Source organism: Filobasidium floriforme (genome assembly GCF_021052385.1).
Source record: "Filobasidium floriforme strain CBS 6241 chromosome Unknown HD553scaffold_14, whole genome shotgun sequence".
Classification (NCBI taxonomy): Eukaryota; Fungi; Basidiomycota; class Tremellomycetes; order Filobasidiales; family Filobasidiaceae; genus Filobasidium; species Filobasidium floriforme.
The window spans coordinates 715867-739290 of NW_025763635.1; the positions used below are offsets into that span (position 1 = coordinate 715867).

At 53.8% G+C, this 23424-nt stretch overlaps 6 protein-coding genes across 6 annotated transcripts; 3 read left to right on the forward strand and 3 right to left on the reverse strand.

Moving 5' to 3' along the window:
- Positions 1 to 1673: 1673 nt before the first annotated feature.
- On the forward strand, positions 1674 to 5254 carry HD553DRAFT_329142 (SNF2 family N-terminal domain-containing protein; the record flags this gene model as incomplete). Its single annotated transcript, XM_046181906.1, has 9 exons — positions 1674 to 1896; positions 1957 to 2079; positions 2171 to 2305; positions 2374 to 2555; positions 2620 to 3043; positions 3101 to 4379; positions 4440 to 4522; positions 4580 to 4815; positions 4880 to 5254. 9 exons carry the CDS (start codon positions 1674 to 1676, stop codon positions 5252 to 5254), a joined length of 3060 nt encoding a protein of 1019 aa, XP_046035819.1.
- A 299-nt stretch (positions 5255 to 5553) lies between these two features.
- On the reverse strand, positions 5554 to 7187 carry HD553DRAFT_357635 (uncharacterized protein; the record flags this gene model as incomplete). Its single annotated transcript, XM_046183880.1, has 4 exons — positions 5554 to 6674; positions 6745 to 6883; positions 6957 to 7041; positions 7117 to 7187. Coding segments are annotated over 4 exons (1416 nt in total), but the record flags the coding sequence as incomplete, so codon positions are not given.
- Positions 7188 to 9606: 2419 nt separating this feature from the next.
- On the reverse strand, positions 9607 to 11360 carry HD553DRAFT_313530 (uncharacterized protein). Its single transcript, XM_046180246.1, has 5 exons — positions 11188 to 11360; positions 10997 to 11111; positions 10883 to 10924; positions 9925 to 10808; positions 9607 to 9861 (listed from the first exon to the last, which is right to left on the reverse strand). Exons 1-4 carry the CDS (start codon positions 11275 to 11277, stop codon positions 9925 to 9927), a joined length of 1131 nt encoding a protein of 376 aa, XP_046035821.1. The 5' UTR covers positions 11278 to 11360; the 3' UTR covers positions 9607 to 9861.
- Positions 11361 to 12122: 762 nt separating this feature from the next.
- On the forward strand, positions 12123 to 13654 carry HD553DRAFT_329143 (putative S-adenosylmethionine transporter; the record flags this gene model as incomplete). The annotated part of the gene is made up of 7 exons (XM_046181907.1): positions 12123 to 12182; positions 12336 to 12492; positions 12649 to 12764; positions 12851 to 13012; positions 13086 to 13283; positions 13362 to 13534; positions 13630 to 13654. 7 exons carry the CDS (start codon positions 12123 to 12125, stop codon positions 13652 to 13654), a joined length of 891 nt encoding a protein of 296 aa, XP_046035822.1.
- A 49-nt stretch (positions 13655 to 13703) lies between these two features.
- HD553DRAFT_335945 (transferase family-domain-containing protein) lies at positions 13704 to 16689 on the reverse strand (the record flags this gene model as incomplete). The annotated part of the gene is made up of 5 exons (XM_046182217.1): positions 16436 to 16689; positions 16077 to 16361; positions 14035 to 15643; positions 13961 to 13967; positions 13704 to 13844 (listed from the first exon to the last, which is right to left on the reverse strand). Exons 1-5 carry the CDS (start codon positions 16647 to 16649, stop codon positions 13704 to 13706), a joined length of 2256 nt encoding a protein of 751 aa, XP_046035823.1. The 5' UTR covers positions 16650 to 16689.
- A 5023-nt stretch (positions 16690 to 21712) lies between these two features.
- Positions 21713 to 23255, forward strand: HD553DRAFT_357654 (uncharacterized protein; the record flags this gene model as incomplete). The annotated part of the gene is made up of 4 exons (XM_046183881.1): positions 21713 to 22311; positions 22394 to 22510; positions 22585 to 22661; positions 22741 to 23255. The coding sequence occupies 4 exons, from the start codon at positions 21713 to 21715 to the stop codon at positions 23250 to 23252; spliced, it is 1305 nt and encodes a 434-aa protein (XP_046035824.1).
- Positions 23256 to 23424: the final 169 nt, after the last annotated feature.

Here is a 23424-nt window from a genome sequence, read left to right on the forward strand (position 1 = left end):
ACGGCGGGCTCTCTAACCACTATGTCGGTGGGATGGCCTTGTCTCGACCACAATCCCGGACCGGGTCGATACAAGACCATCCTCCGAGGTTGGGATCGGTCCTTTCCGAACCGAGGGAAGACTATCGGACGTTCTCGGGTCAGCCCAACGAGTATGCAACTCAAGCCAAGGCGATGAGATCGATCAGTCCGTTGCCCGAGCCGCGCGTCCTGCCGGTACCTCCTCTGGTCATGGCCGCTCAGCCCATGTCCGTCGACACGGAAACTCCGCCAGATGAAAAGCCCTTTCTCGTCAAAAGGCAAAAGAGCAAATCCAAAGGCAGAGGAAAACAGCCCGCTCCGCTCCTTGAACACCGAGAACTGACGTATGGCGATGACGAGTCGGCGCCTGTGGAACCCGAATGGTCCGCTCCTGGTGAGATGGACGGGTACGAGATGGAAAACGAACTCGCAGACGGTACCCAAAAGAGTCGACGCAGGAACAAACCGGAACAGAACAAGGAAATGTCCCCCGAGACCAAGGAGCGATGGGAGCGCGAGAGCTGGCCGACCAAAGGTCTCGTCAACAAGGACGGCAGTCTACGACGGAAACCCGGTCCTCCCAAAGGGATACCCAAGACCAAGAAGCCGGGACCGCGCAAATCTGAAGCTGGCGTTAATGGCGACGGCGGTGACATTCGTCAACAGGCACTGCTGAACGCCAGCGGGTTGAGCGAGGCTGAAGGCGGCTTACAAGACGACCTCGTTAGCGAAGACGGTACACCGATCTCCATGCCCGCAGCCGAGACGCCACCGAAAAAGAAGGCAAAGCGAGCCAAGAAACAGGCGCTCTCGCAACCCGTTAGCCGAGCGAGTTCACCAGCTGTCGATCTGCTGAGCGAGGCCGACAGTCAATTCGCTGCCGAAGTCGATAATGACCTTGAAGACATGTTGGGCGGCGTCCAGTCCAGCAAGGGCAAGCGGAAAGCGCGAGACGTGGGCATGTTCGATTCTGTAAGTACGATTTAATCGCTGAAGTCTTGGGCCTGCTCTGACTCGTCTTGCCTTTCTTATCCTTTAGGTCCCACCGCCTCAGTACGAAACACGACCCTACGCCGACGATCCCTTCTCTGGAGAAGACGACGCCGATCCCTTGGCCTTGATGGAGATGGAGGCCGGTATACACGTAAACCCTGAACCAGCCCATCAGCAAGATATTAGTCTCAGGCGCGAGTCTATGCTCGAAGCCGAGGCTGAGTTTGAGCCTGCGCCCGAGCCCGAACCGGAACCAGAGCCCGTGGAAGATGCCCCGGTCGTCATCCCGATGTCTGAATTCCTGCAATTCGATCAGCCGGACGCCGTAATCACTGAGCGTGTCGCACGAGCGCGTTATCTCAAGGCGGAGCTGATGAGAGCCTCGATTTGGAAAGATATCGTAACAAACCAGATTCCTCCAGTAGGTCTCGCTGTGTAGACTCCTGGCAATCAGTCGATCTGACGCTGTTTCTTGCAGGTTTGCAAGCACATGGACACCTCGTTAGCGACAAAGGTCGAGAACGCGCGCAAGCTCTGTGGCATTGCCGTGCGACAGCAGAAGCGATGGGTACAGCGGCCATATTCGACGCCCAAGGAAGTTCAGGCCCGAGCAAGAAAGGCTGCAAGAGATGTAAGCAGCATGATGACTTGTACAGCGATATGCTGTCCGCTAATCTTTTCTTCCTTTTCCGACAGGCCGCTGCGTACTGGAAGAAGAACGAAAAGGAAGAGATCGAGCAGCGGAAACGCGCCGAACGGGAAGCGATCGAAAAGGCCAAGGCAGACGAGGCCGCTCGTGAAAAGGCTCGAGCTGCAAAGCGTTTGCAGTTCTTGCTAGATAGCGGGGAGACGTACAGCAAGCTCATGCTCAAGAAGATCAAGAGTAAGTGTCGATCGCGTGAACGACCGCTTCGATACCACCCTAATGACCGGATTGATACAGCCGACGATGCTATGGACAGTAATGACACGGCAGTGGATCCAAACACTATGGGTCCGGACGCGGAAGATGACATGGACATCGATGAAGACTTTGACGAGGCCGATATCGAGGTCAACGAGGATGGTGAGCGGAGATGTTGCTCAATGCCGGGTTTCGACGCTCCCGCTTACCCCTTCCACGCTTACAGATCACGACCCGGACGTGTCGGACGAAGTTGCCAAACAACGAGCGGCTGCTCGAGCCCGTGCCATCATGGGCAAGAAGCGACGTGAAGCGGCGGCCTTTGATAAGCAGGTGCAAGCAGAGAGACAAGCAGCAATGGCTGCCAAAGGCAACGTCGATGAGCAACGTACGTGCTGGCTCTACTTTGCTGTCGACCATATGATCCTGATGGAAATGCTGTTTGTCATGGTTCAGTCACGTCCGAATCGCTCGACTTCCAAAATCCGTTGGGTGCCGGCGTCCGAAGCACCGTCACCCAGCCCAAGATGCTGCAAGCCCAACTCAAGGAGTATCAGGTCAAAGGACTTTCCTGGTTGGCGCATCTCTATGAGAACGGTATCAACGGTATCTTGGCAGATGAGATGGGTCTCGGAAAGGTGATCCGGAAGATCGCTATCAATCGTTATCGCAGATAACTGACCCGGTTCTATTTTGCTATAGACTATTCAATCGATTTCATTGCTAGCCTGGCTGGCCGAAACGCAAAACATCTGGGGTCCCTTCCTGGTCGTGGCTCCCACGTCGACGGTACACAACTGGCAGCAAGAGTTGACCCGATTCGTACCCAAACTCAAGGCGATCCCATACTGGGGGAAACCTTCGGACCGTCAAGTCTTGCGACGCGATTGGAACCGCAAGTCGATCGTCTACACCGAGGATGCTCCCTTTCACTTGGTCGTTACGAGCTACGATATGGCGGTTCAGGACCATGCCTACTTCCACAAGGTCCGCTGGCAGTATATGATCCTGGACGAGGCTCAGGCGGTCAAGAACAGTTCGAGTTTGCGTTGGACCACGCTGCTGTCGCTCAAGACCCGGAATCGGTTGCTGTTGACGGGTACACCGATTCAAAACTCGATGACAGGTGAGTTGAGCGGCGCAGAGGCGAGAGACACCGTGACTGATGACTCTCCTCTTACAGAACTTTGGGCCTTGCTGCATTTCATCATGCCCGATCTTTTCACCTCGTTGACGGATTTCACCGAGTGGTTCTCCAAGGGAATTGAGGGTGTCGCCGGCCAGGGCGATTCTACTTTGGGAACGCAGCAGCTTCGACGTCTACACGACGTGTTGCGACCGTTCATGTTGCGACGAATAAAAAAGAACGTACAGAGCGAATTGGGAGACAAAATCGAGAAGGACATCCTGGTCGACCTTAGCTCTCGGCAGAAGGCGATGTATCGAATGCTTCGCTCCGACGCCTCGATCAAGGCGTTCCTTGCGCAGGCAAGCGCAGGATCAGACTCGGCCGCCAAAACCAACGTCTTGCTCAACATTGTCATGCAGTTCCGAAAAGTCTGCAACCACCCCGACCTGTTTCAACGGCCGGACGTCGTTTCTCCGCTGGCATTCGGCACATTCAGCGGAAGCGGCGAGCTGATTCGACAAAAGGAGCTCTATTGCCCCGACAGCTGTCGCAATCCAATCGAGTTCAGCTTGCCCAAGTTGATTTGGGAAGATGGAGGCATCCTGTCCAGACCGGGCGAGAAGTCTTTGGCAGGTTTCGACACTAGATATCTAAAGAACCTGTTCAACATCTGGTCGCCTGTCAACGCGCCTTTACCTACCGCTGGCTGGAAGTACGACCGCAATTCGCTGTTCGAGGATCCAGAGGAACAAAGGTTGCCAGGATACTATCAATTCTTCAAGATCGATACTAAGCAAGCCCCTCGACCTGCTATCGATGTCCTTCACGATCGATCATTCCTGACACGCAAGGAGGCCCGCTTCGTTGTCGAAGACGCCGTCGCTCCCCCTGTGCACATGACTTGCGCGAGTCGATCATTTATCGTCAACCAGGAGCAACAACGTCTGAGCGAGGCTGACCGGCTCATCCTGTTTGGTCTTCCCGGACCTCTGGCCGATGACGAGGTCCTGTTGGAAAAGGCACGCGAAAGCGTACCCAACTTGCCACCGTTGGGTTTGATCGGCGAATCGCCCACTCAACAATTGCCACTCCCGTCGATGGCTTTCCCAAATGCCAAACGTCTGATGGTCGATTCGGCCAAACTCCTTCGGATGGATCTCTTGCTTCGCGAGCTCAAGGAAGGCGGACATCGTGTCTTGGTCTACTTCCAGATGACCAAGATGATGGACCTGTTCGAAGAGTTCCTGTCATACCGACAGCACCGTTACGTGCGGTTGGATGGTTCTACTCAGCTGGGCGAGAGGCGAGATATGGTCAATGCCTATCAGACCAAGTGAGTTGGCGAGGTTTGGCTGTGCTTGAGGACATTGGTACTGATTAGAAATCTGGATAGCCCGGATATCTTCGTATTCATGCTCAGTACTCGAGCAGGAGGTCTCGGTATCAATTTGACAGCCGCCGATACCGTCATCTTCTGTGAGTCTCCTCGAGTATTTCATCCTCTGTGTTCCAGAACTGACGTGAGACATACAGATGAACACGACTGGAACCCCTCGAACGACTCGCAAGCCATGGACCGAGCTCATCGAGTGGGTCAGACTCGACAAGTTACGGTCTACCGTCTGATCTGTAAGGGCACGGTCGAAGAGCGAATGCTGCATCTGGCAAGGAACAAGAAGGACGTGCAGGATATCGTTGTAGGAAACAAGAGCGTCGCCGAAGTCAACAGCGGCAAGGAGATCGTGTCGATGTTGCTGGATGATGAGGATGTGAGTCTGGACGTCGATCCTGAACACGAAATTCAAGAGTGCTGATGTCTTTTGCTATTCCCAGGACACTGGCGCTCTCGCTGGCGGTTTCTCTCGAGGCCATGGTATGGCTACCGATGTCGGCAACCCGCTCTTCGGCGGTGGAGGTGATCAGGACGACGACAACTTCTTTGGCAACGCTGTCAAGAAGCAGGCGGTTGTTGAAGATGCCGCGGGCGACAAGCCAGCCAAGGCAAAGAAACGTAAAACTGCAGCGGTTACTGTCGACGAGGATGGCGTAGAGATCAAACCGAAACGGGTGAGGAAGAAGAAGGCGGACGTCGAAGAAGGTGGGGAAGGTGAGTCGACAAGACATTTGATTCAATATTATGCAACTGAAAGACGCAGCGCGCTGACAAGAAAGACTTTTTTTTTGTATTTACAGCATCGACAGTCGTAGTGGCAGATGGAGAGAAACCCAAAGCCAAACGGAAAAGAAAGGCCAAAGTGACCGAGACGGAGACTCCCGGGACGGGAACGGGTACAGGGACACCGGTAGAAGGGATAATAGCGGATGATCAGGCTACAGATGCCTTGTTAGAGGAAGTGCTCTAGCCCGATGCTGGCGATTGACCGGAGCGATGTGCGCCTGTAATGATAATGATAATGTCGATTCGAATCGGTATTCGAACGTGTTAGCTCGGCTTACGTGTCAAAGATGAACGGCAATAAGACGGCAAGACCTACCCAAGTCTCGGCTTAGTCGTGCTCGTTCTGGAAGACCTGGTTGACGAGCTCCAGCTTTCGGAGTTCATGATCATGTCTGTCCTTGAGCATCCTTCTCTCGTGCAAGTGCCTATCGGCGACAAGTTTTCTCTCGTACTTGAAGCGAATAGCCACCATGTCCTTCTCGTGCTGGAGCCTGTCGGCTTGAAGGACCCTGGCCTGCTCGTGATCATGGGCCCTGACCGCGAAGTCGAACTGGACGGGTCTGGCTTGTTCATGTCCTTGTTCTTCTTCATGGTTTCGGTTGGCGGGGATGTTGCCACCGAAAATGAAAGGGGCAGGCCTAGGTTGTTCTTGGTGCTGCTGGTGGACGATCGGGCCGTTGCCACCGAAGACGAACGGGGAGAGCCTTCCTCCTTGGATTCGACCTTGGTTACCGAAGTTGATCGGGGCAAGCCTGGGACCAGGGGTATGACCCGCTCGCATGGTCCTAGCGAGATGATGATCGATCTCGACGGGCGAGCGGATATCGATGGGGTCGCTGGCTCGTCCACTCGCTTCGATACCGGGGGCGGTAGCAGCGGCGGAAACGGCATTGATATGAGTGCCAGCACCAGCGCCGGTCAGAGGAGCGGCGTGAGAGGCTCGGGCAGCAGCTTTGGGACGAGCACTACCGAGGGGGCGATGGATTCGAGGGAGAAGATCGTCTTCCCGGCCAGCTCCAGGACCAGGCGCAAGGTGAGAGCCGAGTCCAGTGTAATGGTCGGGGCCAGCGCCAGGACCGGGAGCGGATCGAGGGTAATAGTAGTAGTGGGGATTTCCGGATGGAGTTTCCATGGGGGTGTAGCGGTGATTGTCGTTAGCGTTCTCAGAACCGGTATCGGGGCTGAAAGACCGGTAGATGGTAGCGTTCCCGCCAAAGGGAGAGTGGGAGGGGATGTCGGGAGGGTTGAAGGGAGTCGAGTTGCGGATAGGCCGATACTGATAGTCGGGAGTGTCGGGCGAGAACTGGGGACTGGCCGGAGTGTAAAACGGGCTGTCGGGAGGAGAAAGCAAGGGGCTCTCGACAACGGGGGCGGGGTGTTCGGGGGCGGGAGGTGCGGGGATGGCCATGGGCGTAGGGGCTCGGTCGGCAAGGACCCATTCACCGTCTTCTACGATGCAGAAACAGGTGATATACGATCAGATCGATGATGACGGATCGTTAGCCCAGATCGGACTTACCTTCGACTCTCCTACGCTTAGGAGCAGAATCGATGTGGACCTCATCGTCGGGATGATTGGTTCGGATTCGCTGGTTGGCGGCTCTCAACTGCTTCAACGTCTCCTCGACCTTGTTGATTCGGATTTGTTCTTGATGCATCTAGCATAGAATGACATCGAACGAGATGGGTCTAGTCAGCGAAGTACGATTGCGAATCCGGACCAGTACTCACTTGATCGATCAAGCTGAACATGTTTCGTAGGTGGAATGGAACTGGCGATGGTATAGGAGACAAGGGTATGTATGATGAAGAGTAGCTACGAAGTAAAACCTTGTCAGATGAGGATTTCGGAGAAGATGCCGAAGGCGAGGGATTCGATGAAGTCACTCACGTTCGATATGGACGGACAACGTTGTCAGGCGAGCTGATCCGATTACGTACGCAATCTTGTGTGATGATGAGTTGATTGGATTGATGGGGATCGAACTTTTTTCTGATGTATCTGATGGTTCCTGAACAACTCGAGTATCGAAAAGGACTGATTGATCTGATTGATGCGGGCAGTCGATTGCGCTTACGCCCGCATCAGACGTCACTGTGGCGTTCTCATAACGTCATTTTACGTCACCGCCAATTGCGATAGTTTCAATGTCTGATGCCAAACCGCTAGTCGCTTCCCTTCCTCGTGAGGCATGAAAGGAGTAAGCAAGGCATGAATGGCGTTAACCCTTTGAGAAGCTGGGCCGGTGTGTGTATATATACAGAGGCAGATGAGGGTATCGATCGGGAAAGGCATTCGCCGTATCGTTTACAGGAAGCATCATCTCCTCCCTTCACTATCTATCAACTACAAGAAGACAAGTCAAGTACTCCAAGAGTTGGATTGAAACATGCAAACACCTTCCCTTCCGACCAAAGATCACAAGTCTGATGCCACCTCTCAACACTCACAAGACGACACACTTGATCCCACCGTATCCTCAGGAAACAACTCCGAAAGGAAGACCAAGGGGAGTCAAGGAGAGGACGAAACCGCAAAGTTGGCTGAGCTTGTCAAAGTCATTCTCGAGACAGTTTGGGAAAATTCCAGTCCAGACATGAAGCAGCGGTCTCAGGTGTTCAAAGCTCATCGACCGGATGAGGATAATATGGGGCTGGATGATCCTTGGCGATGGCGGTTCGACGACAAGTACGATGAATACACTCAATACAGCAGGTTCGACCGGGGTAACGTTACTCTCGAGGGCTTTGGCCGACCTGAAGCTGACCAGATCGAAAGGCTCGTTGAAATCGTGTCACCCGTGGGACAGACCAAACGTCAAGCCGAATTAGGCGGTCATCAGATGACATTTGCTGGATGCCCGGTGCGCCTGGACGAGTGTTCAGTCGAACGACTCAAGACATCCGTCCGAATACAGGTATGGTTTGAATATGCTCCCTAGTAGATGTCTTCTTGCCAACGTAGGCGGAATTCGCAGAAGGGCAGCAGTTTGAATACGTTCGAGAAGGAAAGACTTGTAACAAGTATTTTCGTTTACCGATGTTGTATCTGTTATCATGATTTGGGATTTAGGCGGGCCACACATCACGAGGTCTTTTGCCAACTCTCACACCAGAATACATCGCGAACTATTGGAGCGACTAACTTCGAACGTCGCCATCCTAGCGTTTGCCTCCACCGAGATCAGCAGCAAACGCATATAATAAGCGCTACATTCATTCCTCGTTCCAAGAATATTGGCCCATGTACGGTTGTCGTAACCTCTCTCTCCTTTGTAGCGGATCGTCAAACGGCTCACGGGAAGCACAATATTGAGTTCGACAATACGGAAGACCCAAAAGAGGAAAATAGAAGCGGCGTCGTCTTGCGATTACGCCTCACGGATAGTGAACACCAGTCCCAAAACATCGACCGACTATAGTAGTCAACTCCCCTTTGCGATATCCATGAAACATGACCTTTCCGCCGGTGAAGCCAAGTTCTTCCATAAGGTCTCTGATGGCGACTCGCGCTGTATCCGAGGTCAAGGGGGGATCTGATAGGTAGTCACGGGAACGGCTAGCCAGAAAGACTGGCTTTTCACCCAAACCCTCCGTGTAGGGGATGACAGCAGGACAGGTCGCGCCCCATAACTCCCCAATTCGACATTGCAATCCCTCCCTTCGAAGCGAGCGCAAAGAAGTAGACTCCAATATCTAAGAGCAGATTTTGCTCGAATTGCATCATCACCTTGAATAGATACGAGACGTTCAGCGGCTGTTGTGCTGATACTATACTGTAGGGTTTACCAAGCACGCGTTTCGTAATCTTCCTTGTCCCGTATCTCCGTATCTAGAGCAATGCTGCAAAGCGCGAGGAAGTCCGCGTTTTAGCATTTGATCCTACTGCACAAGATGTGCTGTGTTCGACCGCATCGCTGCTGTTGAATTGACTGGATGATCAGCCTCATCATTATCAGAACCATCGTACTTTGCGTAGTCACATGATCTCGGCATGTTGGCGGACGTTGTTCATCCGCATTCGATAAGGAAAGTGAGGAGGAGAAACCGAGACACACGGACGATCAGAACCGTTATGCAAGAGGAGATCAATGAGCTGAAATAGGAGTGCTAGAGATATTAGGGGTGGTGCCAGCTCCAGTCGCACCCATCGTTTGCTGGACTCGAACAGCAGTCAATTGGCTTGGATAGAACAGGTCCACTGGCTATAAAGGAGTGGTTTCTCGATCGGCTTTGCACAAGATAGGTTCGTTGGAGCTTATGCTTCGTCGTGGTTGACGGTGAATATCGATTGCAATGTCTGACGTCGCAGTGCCACCTCACAGTCTCGAGTCCTCGTGCGACCGATCCCCGGTATATCGCATGTTTGGCAATGGGATACTTCTGGGATTGAGCATAATTTGATCGACAGCTTGCGATGAAGCTTACTTATTACAATCATAGATGTCTCAACAGATTGCTGAACCATAAGCTTTAGGACGTGGAAGTATGTCTACTGAGTATGTGTGAGGTTGTATTCGTGAAAGGTCGATGGACGTGATCGAGAACTGATTTCCGGTCGAATGAGTGGGGGTCGTAAGGTAGAATTCAAGGCTTGTAATATGTGACGATTCGGGATTGACCCAGGGATGTGAACCTGATCATATTGAAGCGATTCAGCTCGACTGGCACTTGCGAGAGGGAGGACGAGACAGCTCACCTAGGAAGACTCATCGGGCTTCTCGTCCTCATCATCGGCAGACTCATGGCCGATATCCAGCTTCGCCTCCGCAATCCTATCGTTACGTTCCTCTTTATCCTTGGTGACCCTTTCCACGTGCCACAGCTCCAATTTCTTCACTTCGCACTCGTGAGCCAACTCTTTCTCCTTGATCCTCTCCTCTTGCTCCAACCTCTTCAACCCTTGCTCATGATTCAACTCCAACTTCTTCAACCCTTGTTCGTGTTCCAGATCTAACTTTTTCATCCCTCCCTCTTGTCCCGAAAGGACTCGCTTCAGGCTAGTCTCAAGCTCCGTACCCAACTTCATCTTGACCTGATCGTTCTCCCAAACGAAACGCTTCATCACCTGTTCGTGCTCCAACTCCACTTTTCTCATATCCTTCTCATGCTCCAATTCGATCCTCCTCAAAGCCTGCTCGTGCTTGTAATTGTCCGTCACCTCCGCCCTCTTCACATCCTTCGCGTGATCCAATTCGATCCTCCTCATAGCCTGCTGCTGCTCCAACTCGATCTTCTTCAAAGCTTGTTCGTGCTTGTACTTCTCTGAAAGCTCCATCTGGCCCTCACGTAGTTTGGTCTCATGGGCGTAGCGCATCCTCATCAACTCCTTCTCGTGCTCGAGCCTGTCGGCCTGCATGGATCTCTCGTGATCGAATTGGCGCATCTGCATGACCCTCTCTTGGTCCTTGTCGGAGATGTCTGGATTGAGTATGTTTTCGGTGGTAGAAGGAGAGGAGGTAGTACTGGAGGGAGAGTGACCGAAGGCGAGAGGAAGAACGCTGGTAGGAGCAGGTGCGGAAGTGTCGGCGTTGTGGTGAGCTGAAGAAAAGCGGAAGCCAAAGACTTTCGGGACAGAGCTGCCTATAGTGACAGCGAAGCGGATGGACGAACATCAGTTCTCGTCGGTGGCTAAGGCTAGTGTCAAAGGACCCTACCTTTGGACGGGTTTTCATCTGGGCTAGCGACCTTCATCTTTCCTGTTTCCATCTCCAAGTCTAACACCATTGTCAGTGACGTGAATATGACGTTTTCATGTTCGCCCGTCGTACCTTGCGTTCGTGCGCATTTCACAAGCACTTCGCGTGAATAGTGTGCCCATAAATCATCTTCGCTCAAATCCCCGTATTTGGCTACCAATTTAAGTCTCGTGGCTTTCATTATCTCCTGAAAGCATTCAGACGAAGATTCAGGACCCAAGGTCATACTAGATTCCTTCTGGGTTGTTAAGAGAGACGCTCACGTCGGCCTTCTGCTTCTGTTGTTCAAGTTCCTCGGCGGTCAAAGGTTTGATCGATCGTTCCCCTTTCTGTTCCTTGCTTTGTGCGTCCATGATTGATATTCGGCTCGTAGGATGTAGATGCTACGATTGAAGACGTGAGAACGATGACTTGTATAGGAACACAGGTAGACGTGATGTCGGTGTATATGTAGTATTACAGCTTACCTTTTGACAATCCCGGACTGGATCGATTGATGTGCCGTATATATATATGCTGATGCGACCAGGGTTGAATCACCCCTCCCATGTTTGCATCCGATGAACACGACATCCGCGATTGCCATTTGAGATCTGGCCGAGCCAAAAGACTGATCCCATCAAATTTTTGACGTGGGGCAACACGCAAAGAGCGACGAGCGAACAGGACTGATCAGATCAGTGATCAGGGAATCGATCGACGAAGACGCGTCACGTACGCGTTTTATCGGTCTAGCGTCTTCGGTCTTGCCACGTCGCTCTTATGGTCGTGGGGTGATTCACCGCCCGAGCAGATGGTCGGATCGTGCTGGTCGTACTTCTTCAACTAGCTCGGCCTCCCCAAAGTCTTCCTCAGGTATCGAACCTCGTATCGATTTCGCTGATGAACGACCGTGTCGCAGCACGTAAGCATTGATCTGAGATCTGAAACACAGAAACGCGCGTGGTCCGGCATCCGTTCGGCATCAGACTTCGCTGTTTACTTTGTCAACAGCAGCGAAAATCGGTTACGTCATCGTTCGACCTTCGACTTTCACAAAATGTAACCAACTGCATACTTAAATCGGGTCTCCATATAGATTGTGGGACCTCAACTGCATCGCGAAGGGATCCAGAGCCGATAGTCTAAAGGTCAATAGCTTAGGCATCTACAGGACGACCTGTAGCTACAGATAACAGAACACCAAGCACTAGCAGACATGGCTCCTTCCAAGAAGACCGACTCTCGAAATCCAACGACGTTCTCACAAGCACTTTCCGTAAGATCACTTGCCGATTCAACTGTCTATTCGTGCTGGAAAGACGGTCGCTAACTTCGAAACCTTGCCGTTCTGTCTCTGTACACCCTGATCCCACTTCGTGTGCACCACTTCATCTCGTCCGCACCCCGAACCCCGGACCCCTTCCCATAGGCATCCCTAATAGCAGGAACATCTACAGACCTCATCTTCTACCCACTAGATACGATAAAGATCAGGTTACAAGCTAAAGAAGGATTCTGGAAGAATGGAGGGTTCAAAGGGGTTTGGAAGGGGGTTGGGAGCGTCGTCGTGGGGAGTGGACCGGGAGGTGAGTCTAAAGGTCGTGGTCAACTTAGAGCTGGGGTTCGCTAAAGCTGACCAGCCGTTGCTTCTTCCTTCTCGTTTCCTTTTCCTCTTTCTCGTCATTCGCTTACTCCTCCTGCTACTCGCCGGCACGTTCACCTACCCTCGATCCGGAATACAGCCGCCGCCTTTTTCACGACATACGAATACCTAAAAAGGACGTTACCGAGGAACATAGACGTCCTGGAACAGGCTCCGGCAGCTAATCATCTGGTCTCTAGTATGGGAGCGGAGATCGTGAGCCGATTTGATGTTCTCTCTGAAAGAGTTTGCAGGCTGACTCGATACGGATGATAACACTCCCTTGACTCTGACTCTATCAGGTCTCCGTAGTAATCCGCCTTCCCCTAGAGATCATCAAGTCACGCACCCAGACCGCCGCTTATGGAGCTGATACGACGCTTAGAAAGAGTCTGAGGATGGTCTGGCGTAACGAGGGGTTGAAGGGGTTTTGGAGGGGGTACGGGGGGACTTTGGCGAGGGATGTAAGTCATGAGTTGAATGATTGGCGACTGAAATGGAGAAAAGAATCTCATACGTTAAGTCGATATGCCGTAGATCCCGTTCACCATCACGCAGTTTCCCCTGTATGAATATTTCAAGAAGGTCCTTGCCCACCGGTTCCCAAGCGAAAAGGGGGACGGAGAAGCGACGGCCGTGCATTCGGCGTTGGCGGGAAGTATAGGAGGTGGGGTGGCGAGTCTTGTCACTCAGCCGGTAGATGTTGTTCGGACGAGGATCATGCTTGAAGCCAAGGTGAGTTTTCGTTACATTTCTCTCGGACCGATCCTTACGATATCGAGGCTGATGGACGTTCTGCATCAACCCCGGCAGAAATCGCATGCGGACCCACTCCAATCCCTACAATCTACCTCTCTCTACCCTCGTATAGTAGATCTGTACAAGAATGAAGGGCTGGCGGCGCTGTTCAAGGGAACAGGACCGAGGACGGGCGCGGTCATGGTCGCTGGGGGTATCTACCTGGGTTTGTATGATGCGGCCAAGATGTGGGTCGGGGTTGATCGATGAGGAAGGAACTTTCGGCAGCAGGATGTGCGGAAATTTAAACGGGTCAGAGAGGTGAGTTGTGATCTTGTTTCAGGTATAATTTTGAATTGAAACGCTGACGACGGATTCCAGGAACATTAGCCAGCAGACAGCGCTTGCATTTACGCTTCACCGTGATGAGGCACTTGTGCCAGTAAAAGTCACTGGGGTTGACCGCAAGCGAGGACTACGGAACATAGTGGTGTGCGACAACCTCGCTGAACGCTGTGAAATGTGGGCTTCCGCAGTCGGATCATCCGGACTGGAATCCTGCCGGGTATCACACCATGCTGGATGTGATCAAAATGATCTATACAGACAGGCCAAAAAGAACGAAAGGCACTGCAAGAAGGATCTTATGGTGATGCACTCGACATAGACCTTACGAAGATACTATTCCCAGCAAATGTATGGCTGTCAGCCTGGTGCACCGTATCAGCTGCGACAACATGCTTCTCACCTAGAAAATACCGGGTCTTGCTCGAGCACGTCCCAGAGAGGATTAGCCAAGGATAGATTGCATACGAAAGCGCCCTTGTCCGCGGTTGGCGACCTATCCTCGGCCGGAAGGACATACGTCAGACCGTCGATTAGGGAGATCGCAGTGAAAGGCGGCGATACGAGATCGGGCTCGTTATCGAAAGCAGCGCTGTACATGTCAAACTTGTGCCACTGGCTGATCATGAAACTTCCGTTGCCAAAGATGAATTCCTGTTTGATTTTGCTCTTGTCGGGTTGCAGCTGAATCCATCGCATCGTCTCTCGGAGTTCGGTCCCGGACGTGATGGCCTGACTCCGAACGATTTCGTGGATCCGTTGGGCCACCTGCCAGAGCGGGATCCTGGCCAGGACGTCGGGTTCTAGGTGGGTTGAAACGCAAACCGGGGCATTGGGGAAATACCGATCGGGCAAGTCCAGTCGAGTCCGCACATTGACCGATGTAAGGAAGTCGGGTCTTGAGAGAGGTGCGAGGACTTCCGTAGCCTGGTCCTGATATCGGCGAAGCGACATCCTCGCTTTGTGTATTGACTGATACAGCAGCGCTGACAGCGCTTCGAACGTGGAAATCCAGCCATCACCTTGCGGGAGCGTAGCCATCGATTTCAGCAGCCTTTGCTGATCGCTCGATATGTGATAAAACCGCCCCGACACGGGCGGAACGACATGGCCAGGTGCTGGTCGAACTGAATCCTTGGCTTCGAGAAGCGATTCTGAAGCACGGTCCTCTGGCTCATCATTCAATTGGAACAACGTCGGTCGAAAAGCCAAAATGCGTGACAATTCGTTCGCACTGCATGTCTCTCTGTTCAGATCGTGTAGGTAAGAGAGAATATGCGGCCGTTCGACGACGTCGCTCGAGCAAGTTGGCGAGCGGTAGATGGCCGAGAGATCCCGGACCAACTGGAAGTACCCTTCAGCATCGCAGACCTTGTGCGTGATCCGGATGCCGAGGGCGACGGAACCGCAAGAGAACCTTGTATGCTGGATGATCAAGATGGGACCTCTCATCACCTCGACCGGATCGAGCTCGAGGTGCGGGAACAAACCGTTGCCCCCCGCAGGCAGGTTCAAGATCCGACCTGGACGAGTATCATTGCGAATGTCTTGCGAATCGGACGAGGCGAACCCTAGAGGACCCGTACAGGTCGCTTCGACAAGGTGGACTCCCGATCCCATCTGCCAGATCGACCAACGCCCGTCATCCGGATTGACGGTAATCCGCCCGGTAAGATGAGGATAATGGTCGAGCAGACCTTCCAGCGCGTGCTGAAGGCGACCTATCGGCATGAACTCGTCACGCACCAGATTGGCATTGACGTTCGGCCGCCTGTAGACGAAGACCGAGTTGATAGGGATGATGACATCTCCGAGCTGTTCCAGAGGACCCAGTCGGAATGGGTTCGGCAAGTCCGAAATGACGCCAGGTGTGCGACACGAAACGACGTGCACGCCGACCACGGAAACGTCTTGCACATCTTGTACGTGTAGCAGCTGCGCCATGTCAACTGTGAGTCTATGAGTGGCTAGTATGGGGTCGCGGTCATCGGGACGCGTCTTGAAGGGACTCCCTGTCTCAAGGTGGACTCCATGCTCCCAGCAAGTTTTATATGGTTGCGAGAGGTAGTAGTGGCGAAAAACGAGGGAGATTGACTCGGAACCTCGGCTCGGCCGCGCCTATCACGGATCCGGTTCTTTCGCGGTTCACGGGATTGACCGAGAACGACTTTCCCAGTCATCTTCCCTTGTGGGATGATATGCAGTTTGAGACATCATCTCTCCAGGCAGCTGAAGCCGCGAAGGGCGAAATCATATACAGAAGGAGCCAAGGTCCTTTCTTTCCAGAAATGGGATACGGGGTAGAGGGGGGACATTGGAGATCGTAGCGGACCTGTTCATGACTTGGTTGATGGACGATCTACTGTACTTCCGATCACCTTCGACCTCAACTGCACCCACGATACTACAGTACTACGTCACTACTACCGCACCGCCATCGCTTACTGTACACACTGTACGCTTGCGAGGACGACAGCAGAAGCGCCCTCCTGGAATCTCGGAACGCATTGATCTTCGGCATCTCGATCTTTTCGGCATGCGGGGGAGGTTCGTTCGATGAACCTTGATTAGCCCGTGTTACTGCGATTACGACGATAGGTACGCCGCAGTACGATTGGAAGGGAGGGGGGTGGGTGGGGAGGTTCGCAGTGAAGTAGATGGGTGGGATACAAGATCCGATCTGGATTTTCATATAGCCATGCAACCAACCCATCATCTGAATCTGAACGCCTAGACGAGAATTTAGGCCCAAGGCGAGGTCTTGGTTCTAAGACGCGAAGTGCAAGACGCGAGACGAGCCGAACCAAGGTCGACATCCTGAACACGTTTCTGAACCGGGTCGCGTAGGAAGACAGAACGGTAGAGGCTCGGTTGCGGTCGCGTTGAGCATTCGGCAGCCGCTAGGGGCCGGTAATGTAAGGGATCGGGGATTTGTTGTTGCTGTCTTTCTGTTTCTTGCTCTGAGGGACTTTGCTTTACTGTAGCAGCGGTTTGTAGAGCAGGTCGAACTATTGACATCCCGTGGCGGATTGCTGACGGTACCCAACATCCAAAAAAGTCTCCGATCGAAGACGAACAGACGAACGAGATCGCCAAGAAGGGAAATCCTTGCCATCCTCCCCCTTTCCCTCTCTCTTGCGCGCGCGAGGCTGCTGTGTAGGGTTTCGCCGAATAGAAGGAGGGTGTCGGGTAGAAGATCACTCAACCCTTTCCAAAGGGGTACGTAATCGAAGAAAAACGCCGACCGAAGCAGCAGCAGGCAGGCAGGTCGGGGGGCAGGAACGAAGTGATGGAAAGCGATGCCACGCGGGTTGGTTGGTTGGCGCGGCACGGCCTATACGGCGGCCAGCAGAAGAGGCAGGAGGCAGGAGGAGGATCTGATCAAATTCCATTCATGCCATCATCGCGTTTCGTGAGACGGCAGAGGAGCATCAGGCATCAGACCCATCAATTCCATCAATCAGATCACGAGCGACCTGGCTTGGCGACCTCACTGCACACACACAGCCATCCCCTTCCCCTTTCACTTCTTGACATAGCCAAACCACAATCGCATAGTGATCCTTGACGTCGCAACATCGTTGACATCTACCACACCGACACACCAAAGGTCGAGTCGAGGGGATAACCGAAAAGGGTAATCTTTTCGCCGGTGGATCATCATCATCATCACCTCTCTTGCTCTTGTGCTTGCTTTATCCCACTCGTCTTATCTTTCCCGACTCTGTCAGCACGATCGACATTCAGATCGACAGCAAGAACGATCTCGTTAAATACGAAGAGAGGGGTAGGACACGACAGGCTAATAGCTAGCTCATCAGGGGATATCGTCGCAACAGTACTTGGAATTCGGGTTTATCGCAGTCACGGTTTCAACATCGCGCAGCCATCACCGTAATACAAGAGGAAAGCAAGCACGTTTGCAAGCCTCATTTCGTTCCAACAAGTAGATCGGAATAGGACGGATTGCGATACAAGCTAGGACGACCAGCTAGACCTATAGACCAAGCGAAAGAACGAGAAGGATAGCTCTAACAGTCAATCTCAGATCTTGGAGACTTTGGACTCGTACGCGACGATATCATAACGATAAAATCAGCCGGGCAGGCGATAGGATAATCGATAACGAGACGAGACGATACGATACGATGGCGACGAGCGTTTTTGGGGTTCAGGCTTTGGAGCCGTTCGAGGAGGTCAGTCCAGTTCTTACATTCTTGCGCTTTGATGATGATTATGGCGGATTCTGGTCTGGGGGCGGTGTGGTGTGGTTTTGATGTGATGGGACCGTTGATTGGGAATGGAAAGCTCACGGTGTTGTTGTTTCTTTCTTCTCTCCTCTCTGCGTCGATTATGGTCTCGATCTTGATCTTATCGGTCATCCCGACGTCAAACTCAACATCGATCACAATCACTGTGAAATAAAACAACAACAACATCAACGAAAACCTCAACAGGCCTCATCTCCCCCCGTCTCCCCGCAATCGAACCATAATCCATACGAAACCTCGCTGCAGCGGTATCGTTCGGGATCTTCCCTTGGGTCCCAAAATCAACCGGGGAGCCCTACGAGGAGCCCCTCGAGCAAGAAGAGCGCAAGTGGGAGTGGGAGTGGAAGGGGGTTCAGTCTGAGGAGGAAGAAGAGCGGGAAGGGTGAGGCCGAGGGGGAAGAGGGAGTGGGGATGGGGGAGGTGGGGTTGATGAGGACTTTGTCTGAACGGATGAACGATTCTGTTACGAAACACGCGACCGGCGATACGCTAGGAATAGAGGAACGACCGGGGTTGGTATTGGCTCCTACGGACGAGCTCGAGGAAGAGTCCACCCCGCACCAACACCATCAGCAACAAGGAGAGATAGTGCCCCCGCCCGCTTGGAAGCGACGAAAGAGCCAGCTCGTCAAAGAGGAAGAGAGGCGTGCTAGGGAGACGCTACTTATGGCCACCGCAGGCGGGCTTCCGGCCGTACCGCAAGGAAAGGGAGTTGACCAGGAAGGAGGGCTCGAGGAGATGGACATGGATTTGAGGCCGCCTACGGCGGCGTTTGCCAAAGGTGCGAGTAATGGAGCCGGGGTCGGGGGTGGGAATGGCTCGGCGAGCGAGTCGGGTGGGGAAGGGTGGAGTCCGAGGAGTAGCACGTCGTCGTTGAGGTCCTTTGACCCGGTCGTGAATGGTGGTAATGGTGGAAGTGGGAGTATCACCCCGACCGCGCCTACGATGCATTCACGCCGCTCGTCCGCGTACGGTGCTGCTCCGCAGATGGCTTCCCCGCTGAGCAAGACGGCTCAGGAACACGAACACACTCGACATCTGAGAAAGGCGAGCCAGGTGGGCGGGTTCGAGGGGATGGTACCGGACATGAGCAACCCGACTACGCCGAGCGGGGAGAGACCGTTGGATACGATCAGGAGGATGAGCATGTTGAGCGATGGCCGCGGGGATGGGTATTCGCCGGTCGGAGCGGCGAAGAGGAGGACGAGGGGGGCGGTTCCGGCTGCTTCGTCGGGAGCTGCGGGGGTCAGGAAGAAGACGGGCGGAGAGGTTGGACCGGTCGGGATCCCCATGGACGATAGCATCTGTGAGTCACGACGATACCGATATCGTGTTCTTGAGATTGCTGATGTTGACGTATATTTTGCAGGGCCGTCGATGCCGTCTGAATCCCCGGTGACTATGCCGAGACCGACGAAATCGCGATCCGTCGTCTCGCTCGCCTCTCTCAACCCCGTGACCAACTCGAAACACAAATCCATGTCCACCCCGCCTTCGCCGATCGTTCAACGGAAGACCATGTCCAGGTCGTCTTCCCGCAGCAACTCATCGACCGGGACCGCTGGACCCAATTACCCACCTGGACTGACGATGACCGCGGCCAACAGGCAACAATACATCCAGACCATGCAGAGGGACTATTCGATGAGGCTCGGTGGGCTCGGGAGGGATGGAGGGTATGCGATTGCTGCGACCATGAACGCACCGCCGTCCGTCAGCGGATTGAGCGGGTTGGGGGGGAGCGTAGGCGATTTCGGATCGATGCGGTATAGCGGCGACTGGTCCGGGTCGGGCGTGAGTACAGGCTCGGTGTCGGGCAATGCATCTAAAGTTGAAACTGATGTGATAATTGGCTGCTGTAGTTCTACGACGAGGCCAACTCGTCACGACCCTCCTTGCCTACCGGCTTTCATTCGAACTCGACCTCGTCAACATCGCTCTCCTTGCCTCCGCAGATTGTCGATCTGTACCCGGCTTCCAGCACGACGTCTTCGTCGACCGGTGGAGGATACCCGCCTAGCTCGTACCCTGCGGGTATGCCTACGACTATGTCACCCAGCTCGAACCAGCTGCAAAAGACGCCCAGCCCGTTGTCCCGGACCCTGAGCCGAGAGGATTCGGCGCAAGCGGTCCCATTGGCCGACTCGGCCGAGGCGACTCAAACAGGTGCCCCGGCCGAGTCGTCCGGTATGGCCACTCCGACCAAGAGCAAAAAGGAACTTGCGAAAGAGGCCAAGGAGGCCAAGGCGAAAGCCGACCGGGAAGCTCGGGAAAAGGCAGCAACGGCGGCCAAACAGCGAGCTGAAGCGGAAAAGCAGAAAAAGGCGCAGGCAAAGTTGGACAAGGAACGGGCCAAGGCGGAGAAAAAGGCGAAAAAGACGATTCCTGTCAAGTCCAAGGTCGAGCAGGTCAAGACGTCGTCGATGCCGGCTACACCGCTCAAGGGCAAAACCCAGGCGCTCGCGGCGACTCCGTCTACTGTGCCTTCGACCCCGGTCCGCGCAGGGACTCCGGCTGGCGGTCCGGAACCTCTTCTGGACATGGGAACTCTCACCCCCGAAGCTCGAGGCGCGTCCGGGCTCGGACAATCGACTGTGACTGCTGCTGATCTGGCAGCCTCGACGCCTGCAGCTCAAGAGCAGACTCCCTCGACCCCGGTCGTCCTACGAGAACAACCCGCAGCTGCATCGCCTCGACCCTCTGCGGCGGCTCGTACTGCTTCTGTCACCACGCCCAAGACACTGAAGCCCAAGCGCAGCTTTTGGAACACGATGAGACAGGTCTTTACCGGCTCTCCTACCGTCACCAAGCAGGCGTCGACACCCAAGTCGCCTGCAGCTGATCGAACTCCTGCGAAGGACAAGGGACCTCTTCCCGCCATCGCCGTCCTTTCACCCATCAAGACGGGCTCACTGACGGACAGCAATGCTACGCCTTCAGAGTATCCGTCGACCGAGACCCCTGTCGAGTCGGCTCCTTCGACCGTGGCAGAGGAGGCATACGCGAACCTGCGTGCCCAATCGCCTCCTCCTGCCAGCGTCGACAACACAAACGATCGTCGCCCTACGACTCCGACTCAACAAGGCTCGAGCGCGTCGGCCCAGCAATCGCCTGTCAGCCTTCGGACGTATGACAACAACAAGCGCAACTCGGTGCTTGACCGCATCCGATCCAACGACACTTTTCAAGCCGCCCAGGATACACAGTTACCCATCTCCAGGCAGACATCCGCCGCATCGCATCATTACAGCCCACCGCCTTCGTTAGGTCAGGTCGTCTAGGACCATGCGCGCGCGCGCGAACACTTTTCTATCATAGACGTTTCACAAGTAATCCACATTCTCGCCTCTTTTCTTCCGGACTTTTCTCGCGCTTCTCTCTTATCACACGTTGTATAACCGACCGGTCCTCGACATACACGACGGGCTTGCGGGTGGTTTCGAGACACACCCGATGTGGGAAATTCATAATGATTCGCTGTGCGAAACTAGTGACTAGTGCGGTGCAATCTTGAAACGAGTCGCAGCACGAGTCCCCTAGGTCCCCTCTGAGATCCCCTTCTGTCGGGTGCCTTCTCGACAGCGTGTCATGCGATTCCTTTCTGTACACCTCCTACTTCCTGGATTGACCCCTTTTGCTCCGCACATTCCTTTGATGCGTCAGGTCAACACGGAGCCGCCGCAGATTACGAACCAGTTTCAGAATCGCTCAGTTCGGAATATAAATAACGGTCGGAATTTACGCAACCAGACCTTACCATCAAATCCTGATAGATACTCATCATCACACAGAGATCAACAAGCTTCTACCATGGTCTACCGTCTATCTTTTGCTCAAGCTTTCACCGTGCTGGCCACGTTGGCACTTTCGAGCACTCAAGCTAGCGCCGCGATCCTTCGGGAGCGACAGGACGCCCCCGCCGCCCCCGCTGCCCCAGACATTTCGAACATTTCCAATAACCAGGCCCAGACTTATCATTTCGATGGACTTGACCAGGAAAGCGAGATTGCGGATATAAAAAATGAAACGGCGGGCTTGGACCTGTTTTACATCCGAGAACAGGCACTTTCCATTGCCACTTTCCCAAGTGCCAACACGGAGGATTGGTTTTGGTTCTTTGCCAAAACTCGAATTGCGGTGGATCCCACTAGAGGGCCAGGTCCCGGATGTCAGGTCGCTCTTTACTATGACAACATCAAACAGAGATTTGATCTCGCAAAGGAGAACAACTTTGCTAGCGCCGGGGACAGCCCTTGGCACATGCCTTCCGCCATGAGCCCTTGGTGTTCGGGGAATACTGATCGGCAAGAGGTTATCAAGAACGACAATTACGCCACCGAACAGTACGGTTACAAGACCATCCGCCCGGCTACCGACCCTGCGCACCATGCGCTGATCGTATTATTGAGGTGATTAACCAGTGATGTTACTGCATTATGGAAGAGGGCTGGAAACTCAAACCCTTCCCTATCGAAATTTTGATGTTACCAGTGGTCTTGGGTGGGACACAGCCGTCGAAAACGTCAATGCCACAAACATGGAAGCGATTCCGTCTAGCGAGCAAGTCTTTGGCGAGAACGGTCAGATCGCAGCCGAGGACAAAGACAAGTGAGTCGGGTTTTCGACCCTCGAAATGATGCTAAAATCAATCGACGACTGACAACGGTCCTGATGTATTTTAGTTTCCAATCCAAATTACTTGCGGCCATCACGGAGAAACAACACAACATCGTGCCTAACCCCTATAAGTACCCAAAAGGTAGAACAGATCGCTTCCAACCTACTAGCAGACATGAGCTGGAGCAAGGCATTGATATCTTGTCTATCTCGTCCGACAGGTGATATGAAGTGGGCTAAAAAACGTGAGGCCATTCTCAATACACTGAGCAATAGCGCCACGAACGGAACCGATCCCGCTGCCTCGAGCGGACCCGTGACCGAAGTTACGGCTACGAACACCGCTGAAACGCAGACTGGAGTCCCTACCGCGGAAGTCATCACCACAACCGATGGAGCGGGTCTGGTCGTGACGACGACTCTTGCAGCTACCGCTACCGATACGGGGCCTGTCGTCGTCAAGCCCGTGACCACCATCTTCGGAGCGCCCCCTGCGGATGCCTCTCAGGTTACCGATGATGCTCAAGCTAGTGGCGCTGATGTCGTCGACAGCACGACCATTACTGACACGGACACTGCCGCTCAGGCGACCGCAACTCGCGAGGCTGTCGTTGACACCGCTAGCGGCTCGATCGCCACTTCGGACGAACCCACGGCCACGGAAGTGACTATCGAAGCTTCTGGTACTACGATCACCGGTACTACAGCTGCCGAGACGCAAAGTCTGACCTGAGACGCCCCACAAGTATGAAACGCGAACCTGACCGGATCGCAAGCCGCTTCCTCTTGTCCCTCAAGCTTTAGAGATCCATCTTTGTATATTAGATCATTGTATGTACCATCACCATGAACATTTTTACGCTTCACCTTCAACCTCTGTTTCCGTACGTGATGGCGCATGACGA

Bases quoted from the DNA above. Each gene is read 5' to 3' on its own strand.
- HD553DRAFT_313530 (XM_046180246.1), bottom strand. From the start codon at position 11,277: ATGGACGCACAAAGCAAGGAACAGAAAGGGGAACGATCGATCAAACCT. The intron at 11,112-11,187 runs GTGAGCGTCTCT...GAATGCTTTCAG, and splicing joins AACAGAAGCAGAAGGCCGAC to GAGATAATGAAAGCCACGAG. The intron at 10,809-10,882 runs GTAGGGTCCTTT...CTGTCACTATAG, and splicing joins AGATGAAAACCCGTCCAAAG to GCAGCTCTGTCCCGAAAGTC.